At 44.4% G+C, this 26,708-nt stretch overlaps 2 protein-coding genes across 3 annotated transcripts in view; one reads left to right on the forward strand and one right to left on the reverse strand.

The window, feature by feature from the left end:
• Nucleotides 1-21,826, reverse strand: ITGB3BP (integrin subunit beta 3 binding protein). Of its 2 annotated transcripts, none has more exons than XM_064720425.1 (9): nucleotides 21,739-21,826; nucleotides 17,570-17,612; nucleotides 14,794-14,908; nucleotides 10,172-10,241; nucleotides 9,365-9,443; nucleotides 8,546-8,639; nucleotides 7,388-7,447; nucleotides 1,198-1,318; nucleotides 1-834 (listed from the first exon to the last, which is right to left on the reverse strand). In XM_064720425.1, exons 1-8 carry the CDS (start codon nucleotides 21,741-21,743, stop codon nucleotides 1,209-1,211), a joined length of 576 nt encoding a protein of 191 aa, XP_064576495.1. In that variant the 5' UTR covers nucleotides 21,744-21,826; the 3' UTR covers nucleotides 1-834; nucleotides 1,198-1,208. The 2 variants fall into 2 exon arrangements, with proteins under 2 accessions (XP_064576495.1, XP_064576497.1); XM_064720427.1 differs by having other exon boundaries at nucleotides 697-834; nucleotides 10,172-10,244; nucleotides 21,739-21,815.
• The window catches only part of EFCAB7 (EF-hand calcium binding domain 7), a 19,716-nt gene continuing 14,832 nt past the window's right edge, over nucleotides 21,825-26,708 (forward strand). The window contains exons 1-3 of the mRNA XM_064720424.1: nucleotides 21,825-21,956; nucleotides 24,096-24,265; nucleotides 26,368-26,579. Coding sequence (XP_064576494.1) covers nucleotides 24,097-24,265; nucleotides 26,368-26,579 — 381 coding nt within the window. The 5' untranslated portion in view covers nucleotides 21,825-21,956; nucleotide 24,096. The remainder of the gene's footprint in view (nucleotides 21,957-24,095; nucleotides 24,266-26,367; nucleotides 26,580-26,708) is intronic.

The raw sequence follows: 26,708 nt of genomic DNA on the forward strand, positions 1-26,708 counted from the left end.
CAAAGTGCAAAATCGTTTTTATTAATTGAAAACTCCCAAACTTGAGTGTGTGCGTGCTCAGCCACACCCTGAACACCTTTATCATGCTGGTGCTCAGAATTTTACTTGTAAAAATCAGTTTATTCGAGGATGGGACTTTGCAGTGGTAGAAAGGACATTCAAGTGTTTGTGTCTATGCTGGACTTTAATAAGAATAAATAGTTTTTCTGCACTTTTTCAGCCTAATTGCAAGGATTTGAGAGGCAGGGGATTCGCTTGGCTGGAGGGGTGAGGCTGAGGAGAAGGAAAGAGAAAAGCAGCTGGTTTATAAAAAAGGTTGGCTTATATAAAACAGCATTAAATGTCAAAACTAAACTCAAATGTTGACCTAAAAGCAAACGTTACCAGAGCCCTGTGTTAATGCTGGGTCAGAGGCTGGGGCTGGGCTTGGCTTTAGAGGAAGCCTCCTGTGGGTGACAGATCTGTCCCCAGCCATGGCAGCAGCACCAGGGAAATGTTTGCAAACAACTGAAACCCATCCAGGGTGGGAGTAATGAATTGCTGGGGCTGCAGAGCTCCCCCCAGCCCAGAGCACACAGCAGCAGCCCCAGGGCACAGGGCTGCACAGCACCCGCGGTGGATTATTTACATTGAGATTATCTGCTTGTGCACATTGTTAAGTTGAAATAGATGCCAGAAATGTTATCTGGACGTGCACCTGCCCGGCACAGCGAGCGCTCCCCAGCTGGGATTTGCTGGGGAGATTGGTTTACACTCAGCTCTTCGCTCCTTTTAAGTCCAGTCCAGCAGATGGAGAAGTTTGGGTTGATGTGGAATGCATTTTTCACATAATGCCTGTGGGGAGATGAGGAATGACTAAAATAAATAGCAATTAGAGAGCAGCATCATCCTGCATGGATCTGTTTGGAGTTATGGATGTGGTGTCCAGTAAAACACACACTGAGCCTCAGGCAAGGCAGGGCACCAGCCTGGAGCTGCAGGACTCTTGGGGATGTTCTAAGGAACAAGGACAAGGAGCCAAAGCAGCAACAAGTTGAGGAGAAGCAGCACAGGATGTTTCACTGGGGGAGCAGAGCTTCTGGAGAAGCTCCTTGCTGCAGTGTTCAACAAAGCAGGAGCAAATGCCATGGCAGAGAACTCCTGATCCCCCTGAGGGCAGCCTGCAGGACATCCCAGAGCTCTCTGCACAAGGAGTACCTTGGTCCTGCTCACTCTGGCTGTGCCTTGGGGCTGGGTGTGGCCGGGAGCAGCCCCAGGGGCTCCTTCCTTCGTTCCAGGAATGAGGTGAAGAATGCAGCACTCCCAGCCTGGATGTGCTCTGTGAACGAGGAAAACACAGAAATGTAGTGTGTGATAGACAACAGTGGTGTGATGGCAGAATTTGTGCAAATCCTGCCTCGCACACGAGTTAAATGAGTTGCTGTGGTGGTTAAAGAACCCAGCACCCCTTTTCCTTCACCCACGGTGTCTCAGCAGGGATTTCAGAGCTTGTCCTGCTGAGTGGCTGCACCTGTGATCCATCACTGGCAGTGATGGCAAAGCAGAACTGAATGTGCTACCAGGACGAGAAGCTGGTGCTGCCTTTTGCTGTCAATAATAAAGGAATAAATCAGAATCCTCAAGGGCTGTGCCAGCAGAGCCCAATCAGGGACTGCAGCAGGAGAACTCCCACTCCTGGATCACCCAGAGCCACCCCTGGATCACCCACAGCCACCCCTGGATCACCCACAGCCACTCCTGGATCACCCACAGCCATCCCTGGATCACCCACAGCCACCCCTGGATCACCCACAGCCACCCCTGGATCACTCACAGCCATCCCTGGATCACCCACAGCCACCCCTGGATCACCCACAGCCATCCCTGGATCACCCACAGCCACCCCTGGATCACCCACAGCCATCCCTGGATCACCCACAGCCATCCCTGGATCACCCAGAGCCACCCCTGGATCACCCAGAGCCACCCCTGGATCACCCACAGCCACCCCTGGATCACTCACAGCCACCCCTGGATCACCCAGAGCCACTCCTGGATCACCCACAGCCATCCCTGGATCACCCAGACCCATCCTAGAGTCACTCACAGCCACCCCTGGATCACTCACAGCCATCCCTGGATCACTCACAGCCACTCCTGGATCACCCACAGCCACTCCTGGATCACCCAGAGCCATCCCTGGATCACTCACAGCCACCCCTGGATCACCCAGAGCCACTCCTGGATCACTCACAGCCACTCCTGGATCACCCACAGCCACCCCTGGATCACCCACAGCCATCCCTGGATCACCCACAGCCACTCCTGGATCACCCACAGCCACTCCTGGATCACCCACAGCCACCCCTGGATCACTCACAGCCATCCCTGGATCACCCACAGCCATCCCTGGATCACCCACAGCCACCCCTGGATCACCCACAGCCATCCCAGAGTCACTCACAGCCACCCCTGGATCACCCAGAGACATCCCTGGATCATTCCTGGATCACTCACAGCCACTCCTGGATCACCCACAGCCATTCCTGGATCACCCACAGCCATCCCTGGATCACCCACAGCCATCCTAGAGTCACCCACAGCCACCCCTGGATCACCCACAGCCATCCCAGAGTCACCCACAGCCATCCCTGGATCACCCACAGCCACTCTTGGATCACTCACAGCCATCCCTGGATCACCCACAGCCATCCCTGGATCACCCACAGCCACTCCTGGATCACTCACAGCCATCCCTGGATCACCCACAGCCACCCCTGGATCACTCACAGCCACCCCTGGATCACCCAGAGCCACCCCTGGATCACTCCTGGATCACCCACAGCCACCCCTGGATCACCCACAGCCATCCCTGGATCACTCACAGCCACTCCTGGATCACCCACAGCCATCCCTGGATCACCCACAGCCATCCCTGGATCACTCACAGCCATCCCTGGATCACTCACAGCCACCCCTGGATCACCCACAGCCATCTCTGGATCATCCAGACCCATCCCTGGATCACTCACAGCCACCCCTGGGTCACCCACAGCCACCCCTGGATCACCCACAGCCACCCCTGGATCACCCACAGCCATCCCTGGATCACCCAGAGCCATCCCTGGATCACTCACAGCCACTCCTGGATCACCCACAGCCATTCCTGGATCACCCACAGCCACCCCTGGATCACCCAGAGCCATCCCTGGATCACCCACAGCCACCCCAGAGTCACCCACAGCCATCCCTGGATCACTCACAGCCACCCCTGGATCACCCAGACCCACCCCTGGATCACCCAGACCCACCCCTGGATCACCCACAGCCACCCCTGGATCACCCACAGCCATCCCTGGATCACCCATAGCCACTCCTGGATCACCCACAGCCATCCCAGAGTCACCCACAGCCACTCCTGGATCACTCACAGCCATCCCTGGATCACCCAGAGCCACCCTTGGATCACTCACAGCCACCCCTGGATCATTCACAGCCACCCTGGATCACCCAGACCCATCCCTGGGTCACCCACAGCCATCCCAGAGTCACCCACAGCCACTCCTGGATCACTCCTGGACCTCCCACAGCCATCCCTGGGTCAGCCCTCCCCAGCTGTGGCCCCGTGCATCTCCCACATCCAGGCAGTGACTCCAGCCCTGCCCTGGCTCCCAGCCCAGCCTGGCGCTGCCCTTGGAGCACACAGGCACTGAAAGGGCTCAGCCTCCCCAGGTTCCCGTTCCCCTCCAAGTTCCCCCACCATCCTCTCCCAACTCTAAAACATTTACAGATCTAAAAAGCAGAGAGAAAAAAAATGTTCACCTGTCGGGTGATATAAAACCAATCTTCTACTAAATGTGCCAGAATAATTTTTCTCCACCTCAACCACAGTTAAAACCTTCAGTCTATTCATTACTGTCTTTTTATAGTATTTTTATTTAATAAAACCTATTAAGACTACCATACAAATCTCTTTACTTATGCTTTTATCTTTTAACTGATCAATTTTTATATTGCTGACATCCCTTCTTCACCATTTGCTCATTTAAAAATTCATAGTATATGAGCTATGTCTCTGGAGAAAACGTCTATAAAATTTGTTACAGCTGGCAAATGTGTATGAGTCAGTGATAGCACATGACTAAATGCTTCACAGAAAATAAAATTTGTTTCTGTAGTAAGCAGAACTGTTTAAATGTTATTTATTTTTATGTTTCAAAGAAAATATATTGTGAAGTGCTGCATTGATTTAATACGCAGCAATGTCTGTGTACACGCTGTACCGGGGAAATTTATGAAACCTTTGCACAACTCCTTTAATTGAATTTTCCAAATCTCTCACCACACACAAATAATCAATATCTTCTGCAGAGAAAACCAGTCAGAATTATTACAGTCTTTCTTTTCAATTTTGTTGTCATCAGCACATACAGAGCACCTGGATATTTGTAATGTCTGGATAGCAAGTTATTTACACCTCTTAAACATATAATTGCTACTAAGTGAGTCCAAACTAATGTTTCTTTTCTTTTTTATTTAAAATAATTATATTCATGGGAGAAAGCAGTATTTATTCTCATGTAGGAGTTGCTACATGTTGGAAGAACTACAATTCTTTTGAATTTTTCATTAAGCTTAATACTCTAAACTAGATCCACCAGAATTAAAAATTCATAGCTGTTGCATCTCTAAAAAGGCACGTAGGAAAATAGAGTGTAAAAACAAGGGTGAAATCTGGGAATAAATGGGGCTGACACCTAAATCTAAAATGCAGGTTGACAGTTCTCTGTGTACTTGTCTGGGGCCTCCAGTCATATGTCTGATGTGCATTTCTGGATCTGCCACTGCAGTTAATGGCTTAATATTTCATCTGCATAGCCCAGGGTGCTCCATCACTGCAGGGCCTGGAGCTGCCCCCTCTCCCTCCTTCCTTCCATCCTCAAACTCCTCCTGCTCTGGGCCCACAGCCCAAACTGCCCCAGTTTGGAAAATTCAGCCCCAGAGCCCCAGATCCTGCTGGGAAGGAGCAGTGGGAGCTCCCCCAGCTCCTTTTCCTCAGAAGATCTCCAAGGAGGAGGAAGGAAAGGTGGGACAGACACCCAAGTACATCCAAAGGTCAACAAATCTGTTACACTTGATTTGAGAATGATGTGGAAATAAACAGCCAGCAACCACCAGGGCCAAGTGGGTTAGTCTAAGGACACCCAAATTCTGCACTCAAACTGACACCAAATGGGATAAACGGTGGAATTCTGTATTTTTACCTTTTTACCTGGTTCAAGGAGTCTTGGTATTGGAAACATAAGGTGGAGTTGGTATGTTATCTCTGACTTATTGTGAGCTCAGATTTTGCAATATGCATGAACTTGATTAACACTGTTATAAAAAGTGATTGATTGATTAATAAATCGGAGTCGATGCTGACCAATGCAAGGTGGGTCGTCTCCCTCCAACTTCAATATAGGAGGAGCTCTGATTATTAAGGATGTGTTTCTATTTTGCAGTGGTTGTGAAAGGGGATTTATGTTTTAAAATAAATGCAGTTTTCAAAACTAGACTGGCAGGTGGAAACTCAGGAGTTTTGGTGCCTGATTTCTCAGCTTTGCTTCCATCAGTGATTTCAAGGGGCAGGAATAAACTCCACACAGTTAACCCTGACCAGTGTCCTGGAAAGCCACCCCTGCTGTCCCAGGAACCTCAGCCCCTTTATTCACCCAGCATGAAAGCTGGGAATGCTCAGAGCTCAGGGAGGATCAGATTTGCCCCTGGGCTCAGCAGGAGGAGCAGCCCCACAGCAAAGGAAGTGTTTTTATTTCATCACAGCCGAGTTTTCCTCAGCACTGCCAGTATTTGATCTCGTGGGCAGCAGCCATGGTTTGTGTCAGGGTTGTTCCTGTCCTTTGTCACAGCCAGCTGGACCTTCACTCCTGGAATCTCCAAACCTCAGAAATTTTCCTTCAAAATGTGCCCATGCCAACCTGCACATCCACTCTCAGCACATTCTGGACTCCCAGACACCGACTCGATTCATCTCTTGGCAGCTGTTTCACAATTTGCTTACTTTTTATTCAAAAACATTTTGTTTACTGTAAATTCGAGTCATGGGCAAACAATGCTGCCCTTTTTCCATGCTGGTCACCCAAAATGATAAAGTGAGCTCTGCACAAGGCTGCCCATTGAGGCAGGAATGTTCTCTATGAAGTTGTTTTTAGAGGAGGTCGTTTATGTAAAGTAAATAAATTTCATGCCTCACCATGTGATGATAATGTGACATTCCATCTGGACCAAGCCACAGAACAGTCATAAGTTTTAAGCCTTGCCATAACTAATTAAAAATAATTATGAAAAACCCACATCTGAAACTAAAAGGCAAAGAAAAACATCTACAGAAGCTTCTCTTTGATCACAAACTTCTCTGCCTCTCCCGCTACTGCGTTTTCAAGACTGCAAAATTGAATTTATTCTTTGTGAAAGCAAAACTGACATTGGAACTTCATCAAAATCGCTCAGCTTAAACTCAGAATTGTCTTTTCCACCCTACCTTCACAAAATGTCTCACCTAAGCAGCCTTTGGGGCTCGGGGCTGCTTTCTGGAAGGAGCACAAAGGCAGCAGAGAGTGCTGCCAGCCCTGGCTGCAGCAGGAGGGCACAGGGAGCTGTAAATCAGCACCTGCACCCTGCTCACATCAGCCCCACTCCCTCTGCTTCCCATCTGCAGCCCAGCAAATCCAGGCTTGATCAATTTGCTGTCCTCTAAGAGAATTCCCCACTGCAGAGACGCCACCACTGCTCCTGTTCTGGGTTTGCTCTGCTTTCAGATGGAAAATGGGAAGGTAACAGAAATATCAGAATATCCCTGGGATGGTTGTTGGTTTTCCTGAGTGTGAGGGAATTGAAGTGTCCTCTGTGTGTCCCCTTCCCTCCTGGCAGGGCACCAAAGCAGCTGGGGATGAAACACCACCAGCTTCCAACATTTCCACAGCCCTGGCTGTGAACAAACCCCAGAGCTGGGATTTCACAGCCCCTGGAGTGGGTGAAACACCCCACAAAATACACAAAGTGAAAAAGGTTTTGCTGCAAGATTGTGACCCTGAAAGCACAGTGGGAGGGAGGAGGATGAGGAAGAACAAGGAAAATTGATATGGGAAATCTTCTGGACCATGCCACAAGTGCAAGGCCATGAATGATTCCTTCTCCTGCACAGTCTCATGGGAAAATACCCAACACAATGAAAATAGCAGCAAATATTCCATTTACATTTGCAGACCATTCAGAAGAAACACATTTGATTGTCATTGTTTTCATATCCTAAAGGTTCCCCAACTCATTGCAAGTGAAAAGGACTGCAAAGAAATCAAGGCAAAGGAATCAAAACATCTGTTACACAGAGTTATGAAGAGTTTCTTACCTCGGGCAGGGACTTTTCCATGGTTTGCTTTCAACAGCTGCAGTTTTTCTGCTTGACTCACTAGTGAAGAAATAAATCCAAAATCAACAAATGTTGCCCCAGAGCTTTCAAAGAAAATAATACCTCTGCTGCCTCCTTCACTTACAAAGCATTTCAAGGAAAAAAAAACCCTCTTGCCTATGTAACTGTGCTCAAAAAAAATTAACAAAAAATTTCAAAATTCAGAGAATTCTGACAAGCTTTGCTTCAGAGCCTTATCCCACATTTTGTTCCAATTTTTTTTTCTTCATAGCGCTGCCATGGTTCCCAATTCAGAGATGGGGGAAGGATGCTTCCTTCCCAAGGAGCTGAGGGAAAGAGTGGACACAGGAGTGGCAATGAGAGGTCTGAGCTGTGCTGTGGGCTGTCTGTCTGTCTGTCTGTCTGTCTGTCTGTCTGTCCCACCCCGATGGAACCCAGACTGTGCCCAGGTGGCTCAGAAAGGATCTGGCACTACAGCAGGGCATGCACACGCAGGAGGAAAATGGAATGAGTTTGGAATATAAGTTAGAGAAAAAATGGTGATGGAAACACCAGCATGGGATGCATCCATTGCACTGCTTGGGATGAAATTTTCTCTGGTACCTGTGGCTTTACTGCCCACCTGCTCCCAGCTGCAAAATCAGCATCCAGGCACTCCTGGTTTGCTTTCTGGGCTCCTTTGGAAAAGCATTTCAGAAGTGGCAGCTGTGGAGTGCCCTGATCCCAACACAACAAGCATCTGGAATGTCCATCATTCCCAGCACACATGAATAGAGATTTTTAAAGCCTGGAAATTTATATTCAGCCTAATCCTGCTGCCAGGCAAACAAACAAACAAACCAACTTCCTCGGAAAGGGGAGAAGAAAGGCCAAGCAATCCAAGTGCAAACGTTCAGCCTAATCCCCACCTAAGCACCCACTAAGTATCTCACTATTTACTGAGCATTTCCATCAGAAAAGGTGTTGCTTTTCCAGCCTTGCCCTCCCCAGCGTGCCTGGCTTGCTTTCATGTCCCTGCTGGGTGCAGGGGACACTGAAGTGCATTTTCCTGAGTGCTGGGCAGCACCAGAGGGAACATCTGGAGCGATCCCTGGAAATGCTGCAAGGGGATAAAGAAATGTTCTGAACTCTCCTCACCCAGCGCTTGGTTTTTCTGCAGTTCAGCACTCAGGTCACAGCAGGAGTGGGAGACTCCGAGGATGTTTTCCAGCTCTCTACTGCCCTCCAAAGCCTGGAAAACAACAATTAAAATAATTGCTAAATCCCATTCCCAGTATCTACTCCCTATCTACAACCTACCAAAACCAATTTGGAAATTGTTCATAAGCTCGAAATTCCTCATTTTCTAAATAAACATTGCAATTAAAATATTTTCAATTGGTATCGTTGTTTGGTTTTTGTTTTTTAAATAAAACCTTGCTCACATGAAATAAATCAACACAGTCCTCTGAATACACTGAATTATTTCTCAGCTATTGATGCACAGCAATGAACCTTGTGTTAAATTTAGTCAGGAAACAAAATGGGAAAAAAAGAGAGCAGTGATTTGCATTTGAACATGTATTGGACTATTAAATAATGATACTTTAGTGCTCAATTAAATGGTACAATCACTTCAACACAAAAGGATCTTTAATCCCCAAAGACATAAAAATCTATGCAGTTAATTCATATTTTGAGTTATAAATAATAATTGAGAACTACTTCATATTGGTTCTATTTCTGTACAAATTAAAAAGTGAGGACATGGAAAAGCAACTCTTCTAGTTTAAAAAAATCCAATCAGTTTTTGAGTTCGTTTGCATTTTCTGGATTTCCAAGTCCAACTTGCCTGGTTTCAAGTCTTTTATTTGTTTCCCTACCCCTTCAAAGTCAGATGTTGCACATAAAATCCTAATTTTGCTTTCAAATCCTGTATTAGAAGTAGTTTAAAAGACAAATCAGTGTAAACCAGACCTTCAGGCTTGTCAGATTTGCTCTTAGTTTCAGAATTCTGGGCAAGGAATTTCTCACTTGGGAGTGCAGTTGCAGGAACCTGTGTAAAAAAGGTGAAACAATTCCAATTATCCACGTCCCCACTCACTGAAAATCCATGTTTGCAAAGTTTCCCAGAGGTTTTTCTCGTTGGAATGGGGATGGATCAGTGCAGCTGTGAGGATTTATATCAGTGTACTGGACAATGTATTTTCCATCTGTAAAATTAAGTGTGTGGAAGTTCACATGAATATTAAGTGTGGGTGTTGGTTTAGAAAAGTTTTTGTTTGAATGTCACTGCTGGTCTCCTGCAAAGCTTTTAAAAACATTCTGAATTATTGAATGCAAACATTTCCATATCAATGAGGCCTCTAATTACCCCAATTGTTCTGTAATTCCGGGTTCCTGGCACTGAGAGATGAGGCTGGATGTGTTGACCAAGGGATTCACTGAATCACAAAAAAACCCCAATTAATCAATTTACAGTTTTACAGCGGTATAATGTCAATATTTAATTTTCCACTGTTTAAATGTCATCCCAGCAATCTGTCCAGCTCCATCACTTGGAAGACATTATCCCACACTGAAGGAATTTCGGCCTAAGGATGTGGGAAAACATCCAGCAGAGGCAAAAACCCCAGGAAACAAATCGCGATTATTTCAATAACGAAAATAAAGAGCTACAACTTCAAACATAATATTTAGCGAATAAATATCGCAGTTATGGATGAAAATGAGAAGCAATCAGAGCCCTGCAGCCACAACAAACCCCAAACCGAATGCACTCACACATCGTGCTCTGTTTGAGGCTGCCCTCTCCTGGACAAGCCGCTCCCGGATTCGCTCTGCTCGCTCCCATCTCCTCGGAAAAAAAGACACAATAAGGATAAAAATCAGATGTGAGGTATTTGGAACACCTGAAGAAGGAGCTGGTGTGAACCTTGAGGGCTGAGTGATCTTCTGAGAACAGGAAAAACCTCCAAGCTCACTTGGAAAGCAGGACTTGGAATGTGTGGGATCTCAGCCCCTCAGGACTGAGGTGTCACCGAGAGCACCCTTGGGGGGCTCGGGAGTCCTGGAATGTTCCAGAAGTGTCTGGTGGCTGGACTTTGATCCTACACAGGAGACGACACCTGTATGAGGATAGGAGGGTTTCACCGGGGTGAATGGTGAAGGGATTGGTTAATTAGAGAGTGAAACACAGGGTTTAGGATTTCTGTACAGGGGGGTTTAGAGAAGTAAGATGGAGGAATTGGGGCGTGTCCTGTCCTTCTTCTTCTTCTCCTCCATCTTCTGTGGTGATGGTGGCACTTTGGGATTGGTCATTACTAAAAGTGCACCGGGCAATAAAGGTGAAAGGTATTGGGGAAAAATGATAAATATTGTACACGTAACAATGGGTATAAAGATAGGTGACCGCCCGGAGGGCAGGGAGTGTGCTCATGGCTGGCTGCTGAGCAGAGCTCTGTCGGGCCGAGAGAAAATCTTTTAGATAAACAATTAATAAACACCGAGACCGAGAAAAGAACTGAAGCCTCTTCTGTTCCTTTGGAACGCGGCTGCCCCAAGGCCACCCCGGGCCTTTCCAGGCCATCCAAACAGCCGAAAACCGGACAGGAATGAACCACACTAAATTATTTATAATTTACACTTTTGGAATTTCATCTCTCCTCAGTTTGTGGAAACCTTGGGATTACAGCATTAACATCTGAAAGTTAGAATCACCCTGGCAGATATTTACTGTGCTCTTCCAGGAGCTTTTTATGCCATGAACTGCAGATTAACATCCAGCATTACCCTGAAAATGCTGGAATGACTGAGCCATGGAATTCCTATTTCCTTCCATAAAAACTGCCCAAAGATTCTGGGAATTGCTTCCAAACGTGCTCTACTGACAATACAATATTCCAGCCTGGCATGTGAGGATAAATGTGACCTCTGGTCACAAAATACACTGAATTTCCATGATTTATCCAATTCCCACAGGAATCAGATCAGAACAAAACCAGATTAAAAATTTAGCTTGTCTATCAATACTTGTTCCAGCAGTAAAAAAGTCACATCTGACCATCAGAAATTATTTAATTGTGGTTTAAATTGAAGGCATCACAAAACGTGGGGATTTTGTAAATTCGCCTTTAAGTGAAAGATTTGGAATTTACCATGGGTTTAACAAATGTACAGATCCCAGACAGACCTGTGGAATGAGGAGCTTTCCACATTTCACTGTAATAAATCTCTTTTTCAGACTGAAAAAAAGAGACCACACTCAGCATTCAACACTTTGATTTCTTCTTGTTAGATCTAAATTATTACAGCCAAACCTCAGCACTCAAGGATAAATTAACTTTTAATATTTTGTAAAACATTTAGCAACACTTCAGGATGACAAAGTGCTATAAAAGTTTAAGCTTTAATACAGTAGCTAAGAGTTAAGACCCTCAAAAATTTCATTTTAGATCTGAGTAGTCAATAGAATTTGGACTTAAATCAGTCATCAATTATCACCCAGGTCATACTTTAGGTACTGTGGGATTTTAGAAGGAGAGCAGAAATTGTGGGTTTAAATGGACAGCCTGGAACGTGGGGTTTAATAATTGTACACCATCTTGTAGGGAAAAAAAAAGAAGAATGGCAGCAGGATAAAGAATTAGGATAAAATCTAAAATCCTGGAGGGAAGCTCCACTTTGCAGATGCATCAGGAGAGGATGTGGTACAACAGCTAAAATCTGCAGGCACCCAGATAAATTTCCAACAGTGGCTGTTCCACCTTGCTCAGAATATTTTTACTCATAAAATTCATAAATGTTGGTGAGGCCTCAATTACTGTACATAAACTCCAAAACCTCTGGGGTGTAAAAATTCTGCAACCCCACAAGAACCAGTGGCTGAAAATGAAAGCCAGATGAATTCAAAACCAGATTTTTTCTTAATGACTAAAATAATTGACAAGGGATTTGCTAACAACGGCAGAGATGCATTATTATTACTATTATTATTATTTTTATAATATATTTTATATATTATAAAATTTATAATATATTTTATATAAATATTTTATATAATTTTTTAATTAATTTTTTTATTTTATTACTACTACTACTACTTAACCATCTTTTCTAGAGTTGTACTGCAAGGAAATGAAAGCTCTATAGGGAAAGATGACAAAAGGTCCCTCTGTATTCTTCTTTTTAAAATAAAAAGTTACACCAGGTGACCTGAGGGTTCCTCAGTACTTACAGAGGCCACAACCACAATATTTTTACACAGCCATAAAAGCAGCTCAGTCTCCTGAAAATCTGCTTCTTGAGCAGAGTCAAAAGCTGTGACTGTGGAACTAAGTGAACATTTATCCTAAAGTGAACTGGAAATAATATCATGATAATCTCACAAAGGTGTGTTTTCTGATTACATTCAGAAATTGAACATTCTGATAACATTCAGCTGATAACACTCAGTGTTATGTAAATTAAAAATCATCTCTCTCAGTTATAAACACCCCCAAGATTCACACTGCAAAAATTCAAGCTTCAAGTCCCAACTTGGGCTTTTCCAGCAGAGATTCTTTGAGAGGGAAAAGCAGGAGGGAGAGAAGTCCCTGAATGCAGGAGCAGGCAGGGAATGCCCAGTGTGGGATCTCAGCACCTCAGGACTGAGGTGTCACCGAGACCACCCTTGGGGGGCTCGGGAGTCCTGGAATGTTCCAGAAGTGTCTGGTGGCTGGACTTTGATCCCACACAGGAGACGACACCTGTATGAGGATAGGAGGGTTTCACCGGGGTGAATGGTGAAGGGATTGGTTAATTAGAGAGTGAAACACAGGGTTTAGGATTTCTGTACAGGGGGGTTTAGAGAAGTAAGATGGAGGAATTGGGGCGTGTCCTGTCCTTCTTCTTCTTCTTCTTCTCCTCCATCTTCTGTGGTGATGGTGGCACTTTGGGATTGGTCATTACTGAAAGTGCACCGGGCAATAAGGGTGAAAGGTATTGGGGAAAAATGATAAATATTGTACACGTAACTTTGGGTATAAAGATGGGTGACCGCCCCAGGGGGCAGGGAGTGTGCTCATGGCTGGCTGCTTGTTGTGGTGTGTTGCAATGTCCTGTTTTACCTTCTCCCTTCCCCCTCGCCCCTCGCTGAGTGTGCCCTGTCAATCAGGCTAACATACCAGCAAGGCGTCGTGTGATTGGTCCCTCAGGCCTGGGGGACATTGGCCCGTATAGGTGTCCCTCGTCCCTTGAGACCCTGCCCCTTCACCTGGTTGGTGGCCCACCTGTCCCCTCCCCTTCCCCTGCCCTGAGCTTAAAATGTTAATGAGACCATGTGGCCTCCATTCTGTTGGAGGAGTTGCCCCGGCTCAGACCTCTGTAACCATGGAATAAACATCTGGATATAACCCTCTGGCAGAATCCTCTCCTTCTTCTCTCCACCATCGCCAGAAGCTCTCTCTCCTGAGGTAAACGGAGTCCTGACAAGCCTGGACTTGCACCAGTGCCCTGCTGCAATCTCCAGCAGCCAAGGTATCTCTGGGGTAAAGCACCACAGTGCTGCCTTTGGCCCAGTGTCGGATCTCAAGATCTCAGTCCTGAGATGCTGAGCCTCCGAGACCACCCTTGGGGGGCCCGGGAGTCCTGGAATGTTGCCAGAAGTGTCTGGTGGCTGGACTTTGACCCTACACAGGAGACGACAAGGATGAGGGCTTCACCGGGGTGAATGGTGAAGGGATCAGTTAATTAGAGGGTGAGACACAGGGTTTAGGATTTCTGTACAGGGGGGTTTGAAGGAGTAAGATGGAGGAATTGGGGTGTGTCCTGTCCTTCTTCTTCTTCCTCTTCTCCTCCATCTTCTTTGGCCACGGTGGCACCTTTGGATTGGTTATTACTGAGAGTACACCGAGTTATAAGAATAAATGGTATTGGGGAAAAATGATAAATATTGTACACGTAACAAAGGGTATAAAGATAGGTGGCTGCCCTGGAGGGCAGCACAGTGTGCTCATGGCTGGCTGCTGAGCAGAGCTCTGTTTGGCTGAAAGAACATCTTTTAGATAAACAATTAATAAACATAAAAACCGAAAGAAGAACTGAAGCCTCTTCTCGTCCTTCGATACGCGGCTGCCCCAAGGCCACCTCGGGCCTTTCCAGGCCCCTCAAACAGCCGAGATAACCGGACAGCCCAGCAGCAAGGGTCAGAACTGGCCCAGGCACCATCTAACTGGTTATATTGGGATTCCTATTCCAATAGCTGCTGAGCAGAGCTCTGTCGGGCCGAGAGAAAATCTTTTAGATAAACAATTAATAAACACAGAGACCGAGAAAAGAACTGAAGCCTCTTCTGTTCCTTTGCCCCAAGGCCACCCCGGGCCTTTCCAGGCCACCCAAACAGCCAAAAACCAAACAGCCCAGCTCACCCTGTGCTGGGGCACTGCAGGGAGAGGAGCAGGGGCTCAGCTGGCACGTGCCCGTGGTGGGCGAGTAGAAATTCAGGCTGCTCCTTTTGGCCTTCAGGGGGGTTTCCTCAGGTGCCTGAAACAGAGAAAAATGCCAAAAAATTCCGGATGAGTATTGACAAAACCTCTCTGAACTTTTTTTTCCTCCCTAAGTCATTCCTGGCTTTGTGTATTCCCATTATGGAAAGCCTCTGTTAAATGTTGTGCTGGGCTGACTTGGTGCTCATCAAGATTCTCCATCACTTCTTCCTCTCAATAAAATTAATTTGGCTCTAAAAACTAAAAAATCCTTTCAAACACTTTGTCTGCCAGGTTCCATAAAGAAAAAAATATTTTTTTCTTTATATATTTAAAAATATATTTTTTTCCAGGGATTTAGGTATTCTGGCCTGATCACCTCAATGTTCGGGGTTTTTTTAAAGCATCTAAACCAAGTTATTCTTTTTCTTCCAGTAATGAGAATTTAAGACACAAATTTATGTTATTGTATCAAAAGGTATTTCTAATAATTATTTAATTTTTTTTTAAAATTGAAAAAATACAAAGTGAGTCGCTTAAATTCAAAATTTTGTCTGTGGTTCAGGGTTTCAGTATGTCTAATGATGTAAGAGGAATTATTGAATGATGTGAAAGGATTTGTGCAGAGAAGTTTTCAGAAGAACAATTCTGCAGTGCTGGAATCAAACTGGGATTATCTGGGACAGCATGGATGCTGAATTGCAAGGATGAGAAACCGGGGTTTTCTGATAATTTCATGTACAGAAATTAAAAAAAATCCAACCCCAACCTTTACTTCACAACCCCCAAGTGCTGCTGTTGGTCATCACTAGTGGGACTTAGAGCAGATTTTAAAAGATTTTAATGCTGCCCACTTGCTTCTGCCTTGTTTTAGTCCCAAATACCTTAAATATTTTCACACCTCTCATTTATACTCTTGTTCCAGTCTGGCAGCATTTAAACTTCACCTGATGGAAATCCTCACTCTGTCTTGCCACATTCAAGCAGGTTAAAGAAATGCTTCCAATAATCCTTAAATGAAATATACTTTAAATTGAAGTATCAATGCCAATTCAGGGATTAACATGTCATCAAATCTCCTTTTCAACAGGGAGAATCTCCAAACATTTCACTTTTTTTTTTCCTGCTTGAACAGCAGTCACCTCACCCATTTCTGGACATGGATAAGGTTATTTCAAACAAAATTCCTGCAGCACTTACAAGAACAATTTTTATTTGTCAGTAAGATTTTCTCCTCCAGGAGGAAGAATTTTACTCCAGTTATGCAATTTTTTAATGATACCACGCTAAGATTCCAAAAATCTAAAAATACTCATTCCTAATCTGGTAAATTCATGGTTTTGATCCATGGAATGAGAAACTGTTGATAAAAACAGGGAAGGAATAACAGCAAAGATTAAGCATGTATTTCACCCAAACCATGAGCTTACTACTTTCTGTTCCTTTTTTTCTTTCTATAAAGTTATTTAATTTAAATCTTTGACATGCATGTATTGGAGACATGGTGTGAACTAAAAATCCCAGAGCCTCCACTAAAAGTTTCTGTATTCAGGTCCTGAATATCTTCTATATTCAGTTTTCCTCAGCTCTTTGCTGCACAAGCACCTGACTGCAGGTAAGCATGGAGTAAATCTTTTTATCTCATGGGAGGGGATGGCTGTAGGGCAGGAAAAGCATTCCATGGAATTTCAGCTGGACCACTTTACAGAAATTTTACTGCAGAATACAAGAAACAGCTGCTAAATCACAGTCCCAGCTGCATTCTGACAGAACAAGTTGGGTAATGGTACTCTAAGCTGCTAATTAAACTGTTAATGATTTATTTTTGGTGCCACTGTGATATTTTGCCACCTATAATAATAAGTATCCAGAATTTTTTTTAAAAGCCCAATTTCTGCCCTGCTCAATACCACTGAGGGCCCCAAATATATATATATATAGCACATACAAAAACCTCTTGGCATGGAGATTTATTGAGAGCTCGTTTGCTGACCAGCTCTTTCTCCCTGCACTTCTCCAAAATTTCCCTTCCTTTGCACCCTGCCATGCCCCAGCTGCAGCAGGAGCCACTGTGGGAGGTGACAAAGGGACAAATGTCACCACATGCTGGGGCTGCATTCCCAACCAGCAGCAGCAGCAGCACAATTTGATTTTGGTTGTGCTAAGTGCAGTGAAATCAATGGCAGTGTTAGGAGTTGATTGTTTCATTATGCCAGATTAGCTGAGGGAGGTAATTACAGCCCCGACATGAAAATGCCTTTAATGTTTTCATTTCAGTTTTGCAGTTTCTAATATGCAGATTACAGCATTATCATAATTCCATATTGTCACATGTACAATTACATGGCAGAACGTTTGCTTCCCAGGATAATGGAGCTAATTTCTAATAAATGATTTCACCAAGGATCTTAACTCATTCAGCTCTTGGGTAAATAGTGGTGGCAATAACAATGTGCACATTTTTCAAGTGATTCATGCAGATGTACATTACTTAACGCCAGGCAGTTCTGTGACAAATGAAATACAATCAATTTTACACTAATATTTGCAGCAGTAATTTTGTGCTTTAAGATTTGCCCAGACAACATCCAATCTGTAACAGCATAAAGGCAGCTAAAATGAAATAGATTGTTTATATCCACATTTATTTCTGCACACAGATATATGTACATATATATTTATACAGCCCAGATGGCTCCACACATCAAAAAATACTTACATTATCTTTTTTAACAGTGTCCAAATTTAATGCTCTCTTAACCCTGCAAGAGAAAAACAAGGACAGGTTTTATGGTCACGTAGACACAAAGATTTCTGTTAGCAAGGTCTGTAATTGATAATGCTAAAGACAATTTCCTTTTTTGGTTTCACATTTACTGATGGCATCCAAAGCAAATCCATTCCCTGAATGTTGCTTGTTTAGGAGGATTAAGTGTTTGCCTAAGAAAATCTGATTCTCCATTTTATACCAGAGATAAAATCCAGGCACTGAAGTGAAATCATGCTGAGTATTTATCTTTTCTCCAAGGCTATAAACAACAAACCCCCCTCCAAAAGCATTTCCATTTACATACCTTCTGAGCAAGGCTTGGAATTATTTTGCCATTAGCCGAAATAATGTTTAAGACATTTAAGACAGAGGTACAGGCAAGGTGAAAAAAGTAGTTTTTCCCATCATTTTAGCTCTTAACATGATTCAGTGCCAGCAGGCTATGGCTTAACAGGGGAACAGATGCTCTCTGCCTTTACAGGTCCCCAAACCATCAGAAAGTGTTTGCTTCCCTTCTTCCCTCTCCTGATTCAGGAACATGCCAAGCTCTCTCTGCAAAATCTGCTCCTCTGAACTGGATGCCCAGCTGTTAATGGCAACACTGGAAGAGGAAAAGCTGAATATTTATAATACTTTATATGGTACAGCTGTCTGCTAAAGAGCAGTCATCAAAATTTTATTGAATGCAGGCGAAATGCTCCAAGGAAAGAAAGGTCAACATAAATTAAGACTATTTTTCCCAGAGACAACTGAAACTTTTTAAGCACGTTCCTAAATCTTAACAATAGTTTAAAGCGTGATGTAAAACGATGAGAAAAGAAAAAATCTTTGTAAGAACAGTCCCCAAGAAACAGATATATTATACTGAATTAAACAAGGTTTGGAATATACATCATATTTCAAGAACTTAGTTCAGTTTTCATCTTGGAAAAAGAATGTTTTGCCTTGTAAGGAATTTAGATGACCTCATTCCAAACATATCCTTTTCAAATTTATGCTGCTATTCCAAAACTGTAAATTAAAGGATTGGGAAAATAGAATATGAAACACATTTTTGATCTGTAACTCTTATATGAAAACTGTTTTACAGCTATCTCTATTACAAAAAGGGGAAAAGAAATATCCTGTCTTTAAAAAGCCAAGTAAACAGGTAACATTTAAATTAAAAAGGCCTCTGAAATCCTGGCCAAAGGGCAGCCAAAGCTGCAACAGTTTGATGGAATTCTTTACAATGTATTTCTTTTTTAAAGAGAACCCCATATAGCTGAAGGAATCCCGACTCCATTACAGCTTCCAGCTCGTGGCAGCAGAGAAAAATTCCATTTATTAATGCACCCACACTGCAGGGCTGCTCTGGGGGCCAATGCATTTGCATGTTCCACGTTCTGATGGAAGTTTTTATGGCAGGTGTCAAAAGGAGCTGAAAGCCAAAGGAAATCAGGAGCAGGATCACAGCTGTGGGATGAAATAAATGAGAAACTACATGAAAATCCCACTGAGTTATAAACACTGAGAGCATTTCCTAGGGGGAAAGCTGGGCACTGATGAAAGCCTCGTTCTTTGAAGTCTGTCAAATATTGTGTACAGCAACAGAGCAGCACACAGCCCACACTTCCCTCTGCAGGCACCCTGAACTGTGGGGGCAGACAGGGAGCCCCATTCCGAGCCCTTCAGCGTTGGAAAGAGCTGGAATGTTGTGGAATTCTATTGGAATTCTATTAGAAAATAGGATTTTAGCTTTAGGAGGTCAACCTTGCCTTGTGCCACCCAACAGCCCGCCTTGCTTGGGGGCTTGTTCTCACTGATTGTCTTTTCCATGCCATAATGTGAGAAGTTAAAGCAAAATAATTTAAAATTGCTGCTCCAACTCTACACACAGACCCCTGAAGCCAAATTCATTCCAACTCCTCACATGAAAACCCTGTTGGCTGAACTGTCCTCTCTCAGATCTTCCAGAAGAAGAATGTGGGGGGAAAAACCAATACATGCAGACAGAACTCCTTGAGTATTTTAGGAAACAACATGAAGAGCACCATTTTTAGTTTGGTTTATTTTTTTTTTAGATATAGCTCACTTTGCCTGTGGTGCAGAACCAAATGTCAGAGTGGAACAAGAAAAGGAGACAGAAAGATGGGGCATTTGTGGTGAGAGTATTCAGCCCGAGTTTCCTACCCCTGAATTAGCCTGACAAGGCTTAATTTATTTTGTTAATCATGCAGAGTATGATGGCACACGTTTACAGCCAGCTGTATAACCTGCAGGGATTATTTTTAATATTTATCAGGTTAAAGAACTTTCTTTATTGATCTCCAGAAGCCCACGATGAGCAGAGATACACAAGAGCAGCACCAGACTTACATGACTTGATTAATGACTTACTGCTTGATAAATTGCAAAATACAGGAGAAAAATGAGCAGGATTTATTCCCACTGGAGACAAAATGAAGAGATACAGCCTGATGGGAAATGGGCATGGGGGTGTCATGCCCTGATCTCCACAGGCCTGCAATTCCTTCCCACCTCTCTGCACACCAAGTGTGTGTGAATCTATAATTTAGTCACTGCTGTAATTGTAGTAAATCCTGTTGAATCACTTTATAAATATTAAATCAGTCAGTGATTAAGTGCTGCTAAACTCTTTTGCACCTGTATCTTTTGTATCCATATCCTTGTCCCCGTGACCCTTTTGCATCCCTGGTCTCTGTGTAAATCCTTATAAATTTATTCTAATCCCATTTTGCTGTGTATGCTCCCTCTGTGTAGGGAGCAACAGAGTGAACCTTGACATCAAACTCTGTTGAAGCCACACTTTCACAAATTCATACCAAAATCTAGTTTTTTTTGTCAATCCCTTTAGTGGTGGCCAAGGGAGGGGTCAGAGGATGGACCAGGCTTTGCCCAGAAATGGGCAGAAAATGAGATTCCACCTGGATGTGAGGAAGAAATTCTTTCCTGTGCAGTGACTGAGCACTGGAACATGTAGGGGGGATAGAATATAAGTAAATAAAGGTAGTATAGAATGTAATCTTACCCCCTAAAGAGTGTCAACTGAGCAAATTATTAAGGATTAGGAGCAGGCCTCATGTTACCAGGCCATACCTGTAGCCAATAAGAAGAGTGTTATAAAAGAGTGGGGTGGTGGGAGCTGGAGTCAGTTGGCTGCTGCAAGGACAAGGAAGAGTCAATGCATAGAGGAGCTGCCTACAAGAAACATCAAGGAGGTATTCAACTCTAGCAATATGGAACTCTTGCAGTGTAATGTAATGGAGCTTTTGCAATATAATGACAACAGGAACAGATTGTTCAGAGATGTGGAGTCTCCCTCACTGGAGATATTCCAGACCTGCCTGGATGCCAGCCTGTGCCATGGGCAAGGCGTGACCCACTGTGGGTCCCTTCCAAACTGAACCATCTTGTGATCCTTCATCTTCCCCCCTCCCACACAGCCCCACAGGTGTTATCCATGCTATGTAGAGATATAGAATCAGAATAACTGGGACTGGAAGGGATTGCTGGAGCTCATCCAGTCCAAACCCCTTGCCAAGGCAGGGTCACCCAGGCTTTGAATGTCTCCAGAGATGGAGACCCCAGAGCTCTGCCACCCTCAGCGCGCAGCAGCTGTTCCTGATGTTGAGGTGGTACTCGTTGTATTTTAGTTTACAGCCATTTCTCCTCGCTGGGCAACTGTGAGCAGAGCGAGCCCCGACCCCTCAGAAATGCAGAATCCAGAGAGGATCCCCCACAGCGGCAGTACCGCCCGCAGCGCTGCCCCAGGAGCCACCGCCGCCAGTACTTCCCGGTCCGTTTCCATAGGGAAACAAATCCCGCCCGCCGCCAGCATTTCCCGGTCTGTTTCCATCGGGAAACAAATCCCGCCCCTCGCCAGCCGCTCCTCCCTCCCGGGCCCGCTCTGAGGGCGCTTCTCCCCTACGGAACGCGCTCCGGAGCCGCGGCGCGCCGGGAGAAGCGCTCCCCTCACGGAGCCCGCGGGAACCGACCCGCTGCCGTGAGGGGCCGGGGCGAGAGGAGAGAGCACAGAGAGAGGCGAGAGAACAGAGGAAGGGGAGAGAGAGCGGACGGAGAGGGAGAACGCGCTGCCCCGCTCCCCAGACACCTACGACATCCCGGAGCCGTTCCCGCCGCCTCCCCTTCGCAGCTCCCGCCGTGTGCCCGCCAAACGCCGCCGGCTGGAAACGGCGCCGAGGGCAGGGCGGGCCGGGGCGGGGCCGAGGAGCCCGGCAGGGCTGCGGGGCCGAGACCGAGAGCCCCGGGACCGACACCGAAGCCGAGACCGAGAGCGGTGTCCGTGTGGGCTCGCCGGGTCCCGCTGTGCGCGGTAGGAGCCGGGCCGGGGCCGGGGGTGTTCGGGCGGCGGGTTCGGGGCGGCCGAACGCACCCCAGGAGTCCCTCAGGGATCGCTGAGCGGGGCTGAGGGAGTGAAGGAGGGCTGGTTCCCCTCAGGGCTGGGGGAAGGGGATTATAATTTTCTTTTTTTTTTTTTATGGTGGGTGGCAAATGTAGCCCTTGAAGCCTCCTGTACCCACTAGGGAGGGAGGTGATGGGATCCATACGGGAGAAGTTTCCTTGTCTCAGGTGGATGGGGCGGGAGCAGGGCAGAGCTTCCCCGTGCCAATGTGGGTTCTGTGTGGGTGAGCCTGTGAGTGAAGGTCAGGTGTGCCATGGAAGGTCTGACTTTGGGCATCAGGAGGAATTTCTTCCCAGAAAGGGCGATTGGACATTGGAAAAGGCTGCCCAGGGAGGGCTGGAGTCCCCATCCCTGCCGGTTTCCAAGGGAGGACTGGGCATGGGGCACAGTGCTCTGGGCTGAGAATACTGCACTGATTTGGGTTGGAAGGGCCTTAAAACTCATCCAGTTCCACCCATGGGCAAGGACTCCTTCTGCTATCCCAGGCTGCTGAAACACCCATCCAGCCTGGCCTTGGGCACTTCCAGGCATCCAGGGGCAGCCACACCTTCCAGGGAGAAGTTTCTTCCCAGTCTCTAATCTAAACCTACTCTCTCCCTGTTTGGAAGCCTGGGCTGGATTGCTCCCCTCCGTCTGTTTTTCTGAAGTGCCATTTACCCATACAAATGTCCCAGCCTAAGCCATGGGGCTGCTGGCAATGCTGTCACCGAGCCATTGCTCACTGGATTTCCCAGTGATGAATTGGCAGCACTGCCTGGCCCCATAACAAATATCTCAGTAATGGCAAGTCCAAGGACTACAAACAAGAGTTCACATTTTCTAAAAACTGGTTGCTGGAAAATTAACATTTCTTCTTGTTCTCCTCCTTGCCTTTCTCCCCAGTTCCACTCAGTGTGTGTAGCACTGGTGCTTCATTATAGTGACACCCGTGTGCGGGAGCCAGGCTGTGCCAGGGGGTCCCTGTGGGGTCCTTCTGGTGCCTGTGCAATATTAAAGTGTCAGGGAGTTACAAATTGGGTACTTCATCCTTGATAAGCAATTATTATCTGCCTTTCCCAAGTGGGAAAGATCTGTATAACTCAACAAGGTGCCAGTGATTGAGGCCTCCTGAGTAAAAATCCAATGAGTCCTGAAGGGGACCCTGGGATGGTGTTGTCTTGTTGCTGAACTTGAGATATTCCATTTATTATCCTGGAATATATTTCCTGAAGTCAACATTGGGTAAAATAATACAAGAAGCTGTTAAAGCAACAGCACAACAGGATTTAGTGTCCCTCTGTGATGGCCTTCTAAAAACCTTTATCACCCCTGGTGGAAGCAGAAAGCTGCTGTCAGAGTTTGCTGACCATTGCTGAGCAAACAGCATTGAATTGTTTCAATAATTGAGAAAAAAATATGGTTTTGGTTTTTTCCCATTTATTTATAACGGTATAGGCCTTGGATATAAAAGGCCTGTGTTGCTCAAAGTTTTATGCATCTTTATTTCTATTATTTATATTTAGGTAACTCTAAGAAATAGAATTCTGTGCTTTACCTGGCATTTTTTGAGGTTAAGAATTCCAATTTTGACCAATATTATTATTATCCATATTTTTTGTTGAGTTATAAGACTAAAAAGAGAAAACATAGATGGCAAAGCCTTGTTTCACAGATAACATGAAAGCATGGTTTTGTGCTTTCAAAAATCAAAACTACATAATATTTATATAATACTATAATACTCAATATCATAATATCAAATATCTGCACCTATATAAAATACAGTGATTAATATCAAATATCTACACCTATATAAAAAATAGTTAAATTCAACTTTTTACTGCCAATGAAGGATAAACTGTGAATAATAAGTAGAGCTCAAACTCCTTCTGCTTGTGGCTCTCATGGTGCTTCCCTACAAGTGTAGATAAAAATTCCCATCCCAGATCTAGAGAAAAGAAAGGATATGAGCTGGATGTTTGGGTAATTGGGCTAGTCTGTGTTTCAGAGGACAAACAGAGGCATTTTTAAGACAATTGCAAATTCTAACTGGAATTTCATCCCTCACAGGATGGCCAGCACTCCTGGGAATCAGAAATCCACACTCTCAGGAAATTCCCAAGGGAAGAAGTCCCAGCATGCAGAAGAAGCCATTTTTTACATGAACTGCAGAGCAGCTTATCTGGCTGTCTTAAAAAGCAGCTTGGAAAATATTAAATCAAAAGAGCAGCTCAGTTTAGGTAATGATTGATTGAATCTTTTCCCCTTTAACTCTTACATGGGATGATTGCAGTGTGTGCATAAACTCAGTGACTTGTTTAAGGATTTGAGAGTAGTTTTGGATGCTGGAAGTGAGAATGCCAGACAGAGGTGTTTTATTGTAGATTTTTAATTATAGATTTTATTTGTAAATCACCAGTAGGAAAGGTCTCAGCTCAGTTTAGGGTGTGCCTCTGTCCTGGCACAGAAAACCACAGAAAATCCAAATTCCATAAGGATTCTCACTTCTTATCTCAACTCCTCCTGAGTTACTGAATTACTTTCATAGACTGGAATCTAAAACTCTCATTTTTTTGTCCACACTATATTTGTGTATAAGTGGTGGTGGTGTCAGCAGCACAACAGAAAAAACAAATCTCTGACTGCTTCAGCTGCACTGAATAAGGCTGTTGGTAGGAAATGAAAGCTGTGGGGCTTTGGTTTGAAAACTTCAGGAATTTCAAAGGGAAATGAGAAAAATTTACCTGAAAAATGGAAGTTGGTTTCTTAATAATGTATCTTAGTGACCAGGTAAGATAAGGAAAGAGTAAGGTAAGACTGAGTAATAAATAACCTCAGTTTTGAGGGAGGTTTCATTATGGCAGATAAAATTCCTCAAGCAAATACAATTCCAGCTTTGCAGTTTCTTGGGGTTATGGGATTGTGTGCTCTGTTTGGGTGATGATTTTTTTTTTTTCCTTAGAGCATTTTTGTTCTTTTTAGAAAGGTTTTCCATGGAAACCACCACTGTAGAAGCTGAGTGCAACTGATTGTTTCCCTTCAGCAGAACGTGAAATTCCACCCATTACCAAGCATATTCCTACACTTGGTGCTCTGCAGGCTTTCCCAGCTGCAATAAAAGGGCTTTTATGGCATCCTAATGATAGTTTGGGATAATCTGGATTTTAACAGAGGGGTGGTGTGAACAAATGTCATCTCTCTAATAAATGCTTTGGCTCCCAGCTTATCCATATGCCACTTGGCTACACAGCAAATGTTTGGGCATTTTGCTTTCAAGGTCAACTTAGAGAGGGCAGTTAATTGTTTAGACTCTCAATCCTTCCAGAGATATTTAAGGATTTATTTTAGAATTTGTAAGCTTGGAGAGTTAAAGACTTTTATTTAATCTTAATTCAATTTTGGCATTTCTCAAACGAGCGGTGCCAATGTTTAAACCCCTCTTGCTTCATGAAGTTTGGCTGATATTCCAAACTGAAGTGCTCACTGAGAGATTGGCCTTGGGAAATTTTATTTGTAGGAGTTTTGCTGATCTCCAAGCAGTAGCTTAATTTCCTGTCTGTTGTAATATTACTGGAGTGATTTAGCAGAATCAGACCATAAAGAAATGTAAATAAAAGGTGCAGCCTCATGGAGCTCTCACAAATACAAACTGGGAGGCATGGAGGGAATGGAAAGTGCTGATCTCCCTGGAGATATAAAATTAAAGATTGTGTATTTGATGGAGATCTGTCAAATATAATAAAAGGTGCAGTCTGATGGAGCTCTCACAAATACAAACTGGGAGGCATGGAGGGAATGGAAAGTGCTGATCTCCCTGGAGATATAAAATTAAAGATTGTGTATTTGATGGAGATCTGTCAAATATAATATTGTGCTGCACTGAACTCCAGGAGAGTGCCAGGTGTAACACCCATGGCACTGGTGGTATCATTTTTCCCTTAAAATTCATGTATAATTTGAATTGATAGGTTCAAATGTACAGGCATGACAGAAAATGTTGTCTCAGATCAATTCTACTCCAGATTTCAGTTCTTGGCAAAGAAAGTGCAAAGATGATGTTGGTCTTAGTATAAATAGGATCTATAATGTGCAGACTTAAAAATAATATATTAATGATATTGAGACACTGGATATAGGCTGAGTTTTACACTTGAGACTGAGTTCATAGACATATTGATATTTTAAATAAGATCATAACCAAAACTTGTCCTACAGACCCACTTTTCTCTTGGAGTAATTTGGCTTTAAAAAAAATCTGAACATGGAAAGTTCAAGGATGTTTGGAGAAAACTCCTTTTCTAACAGCTGGAATATATATGTAATATTGTGTTTTATTGTTCAGTACTTCAGCAGGCTGGAAGAAATCCTTCTCAGAAGACCATTAACAAATACTGGACTTCACAAACATCTTCACTGAATTTTGATGATTTCTGTGCTATTTTAAAAAAAGAAAAGCCAGCTACAAAAACTGAACTGCTCGAAGCATTTGGTAAAATAGACACAGATAAAGCTGGATATATTTCACATGATGAACTTTGTAAAATTCTTACAACAGTAAGTATCACTAGAAACCTAATTATCCATCCTTAATTAGAAGAGATTTTGGAAATTAGATGGTACTGGGAGCTGGGATTCTCCATTTTATGGAAGATTTTCATGGTGGGTTTCCAATTCCATAAACTG

This window comes from Zonotrichia leucophrys, chromosome 8, assembly GCF_028769735.1.
Source record: "Zonotrichia leucophrys gambelii isolate GWCS_2022_RI chromosome 8, RI_Zleu_2.0, whole genome shotgun sequence".
NCBI classification, from domain to species: domain Eukaryota; kingdom Metazoa; phylum Chordata; class Aves; order Passeriformes; family Passerellidae; genus Zonotrichia; species Zonotrichia leucophrys.

Bases quoted from the DNA above. Each gene is read 5' to 3' on its own strand.
- ITGB3BP (XM_064720427.1), bottom strand. The intron at 9,444-10,171 runs GTGAGTGCATTC...TTTTTTACACAG, and splicing joins CCTCAAACAGAGCACGATGT to GTTCCTGCAACTGCACTCCC. The intron at 7,448-8,545 runs GTGAGGAGAGTT...TTTCTTCACTAG, and splicing joins GCAGAAAAACCAAGCGCTGG to TGAGTCAAGCAGAAAAACTG.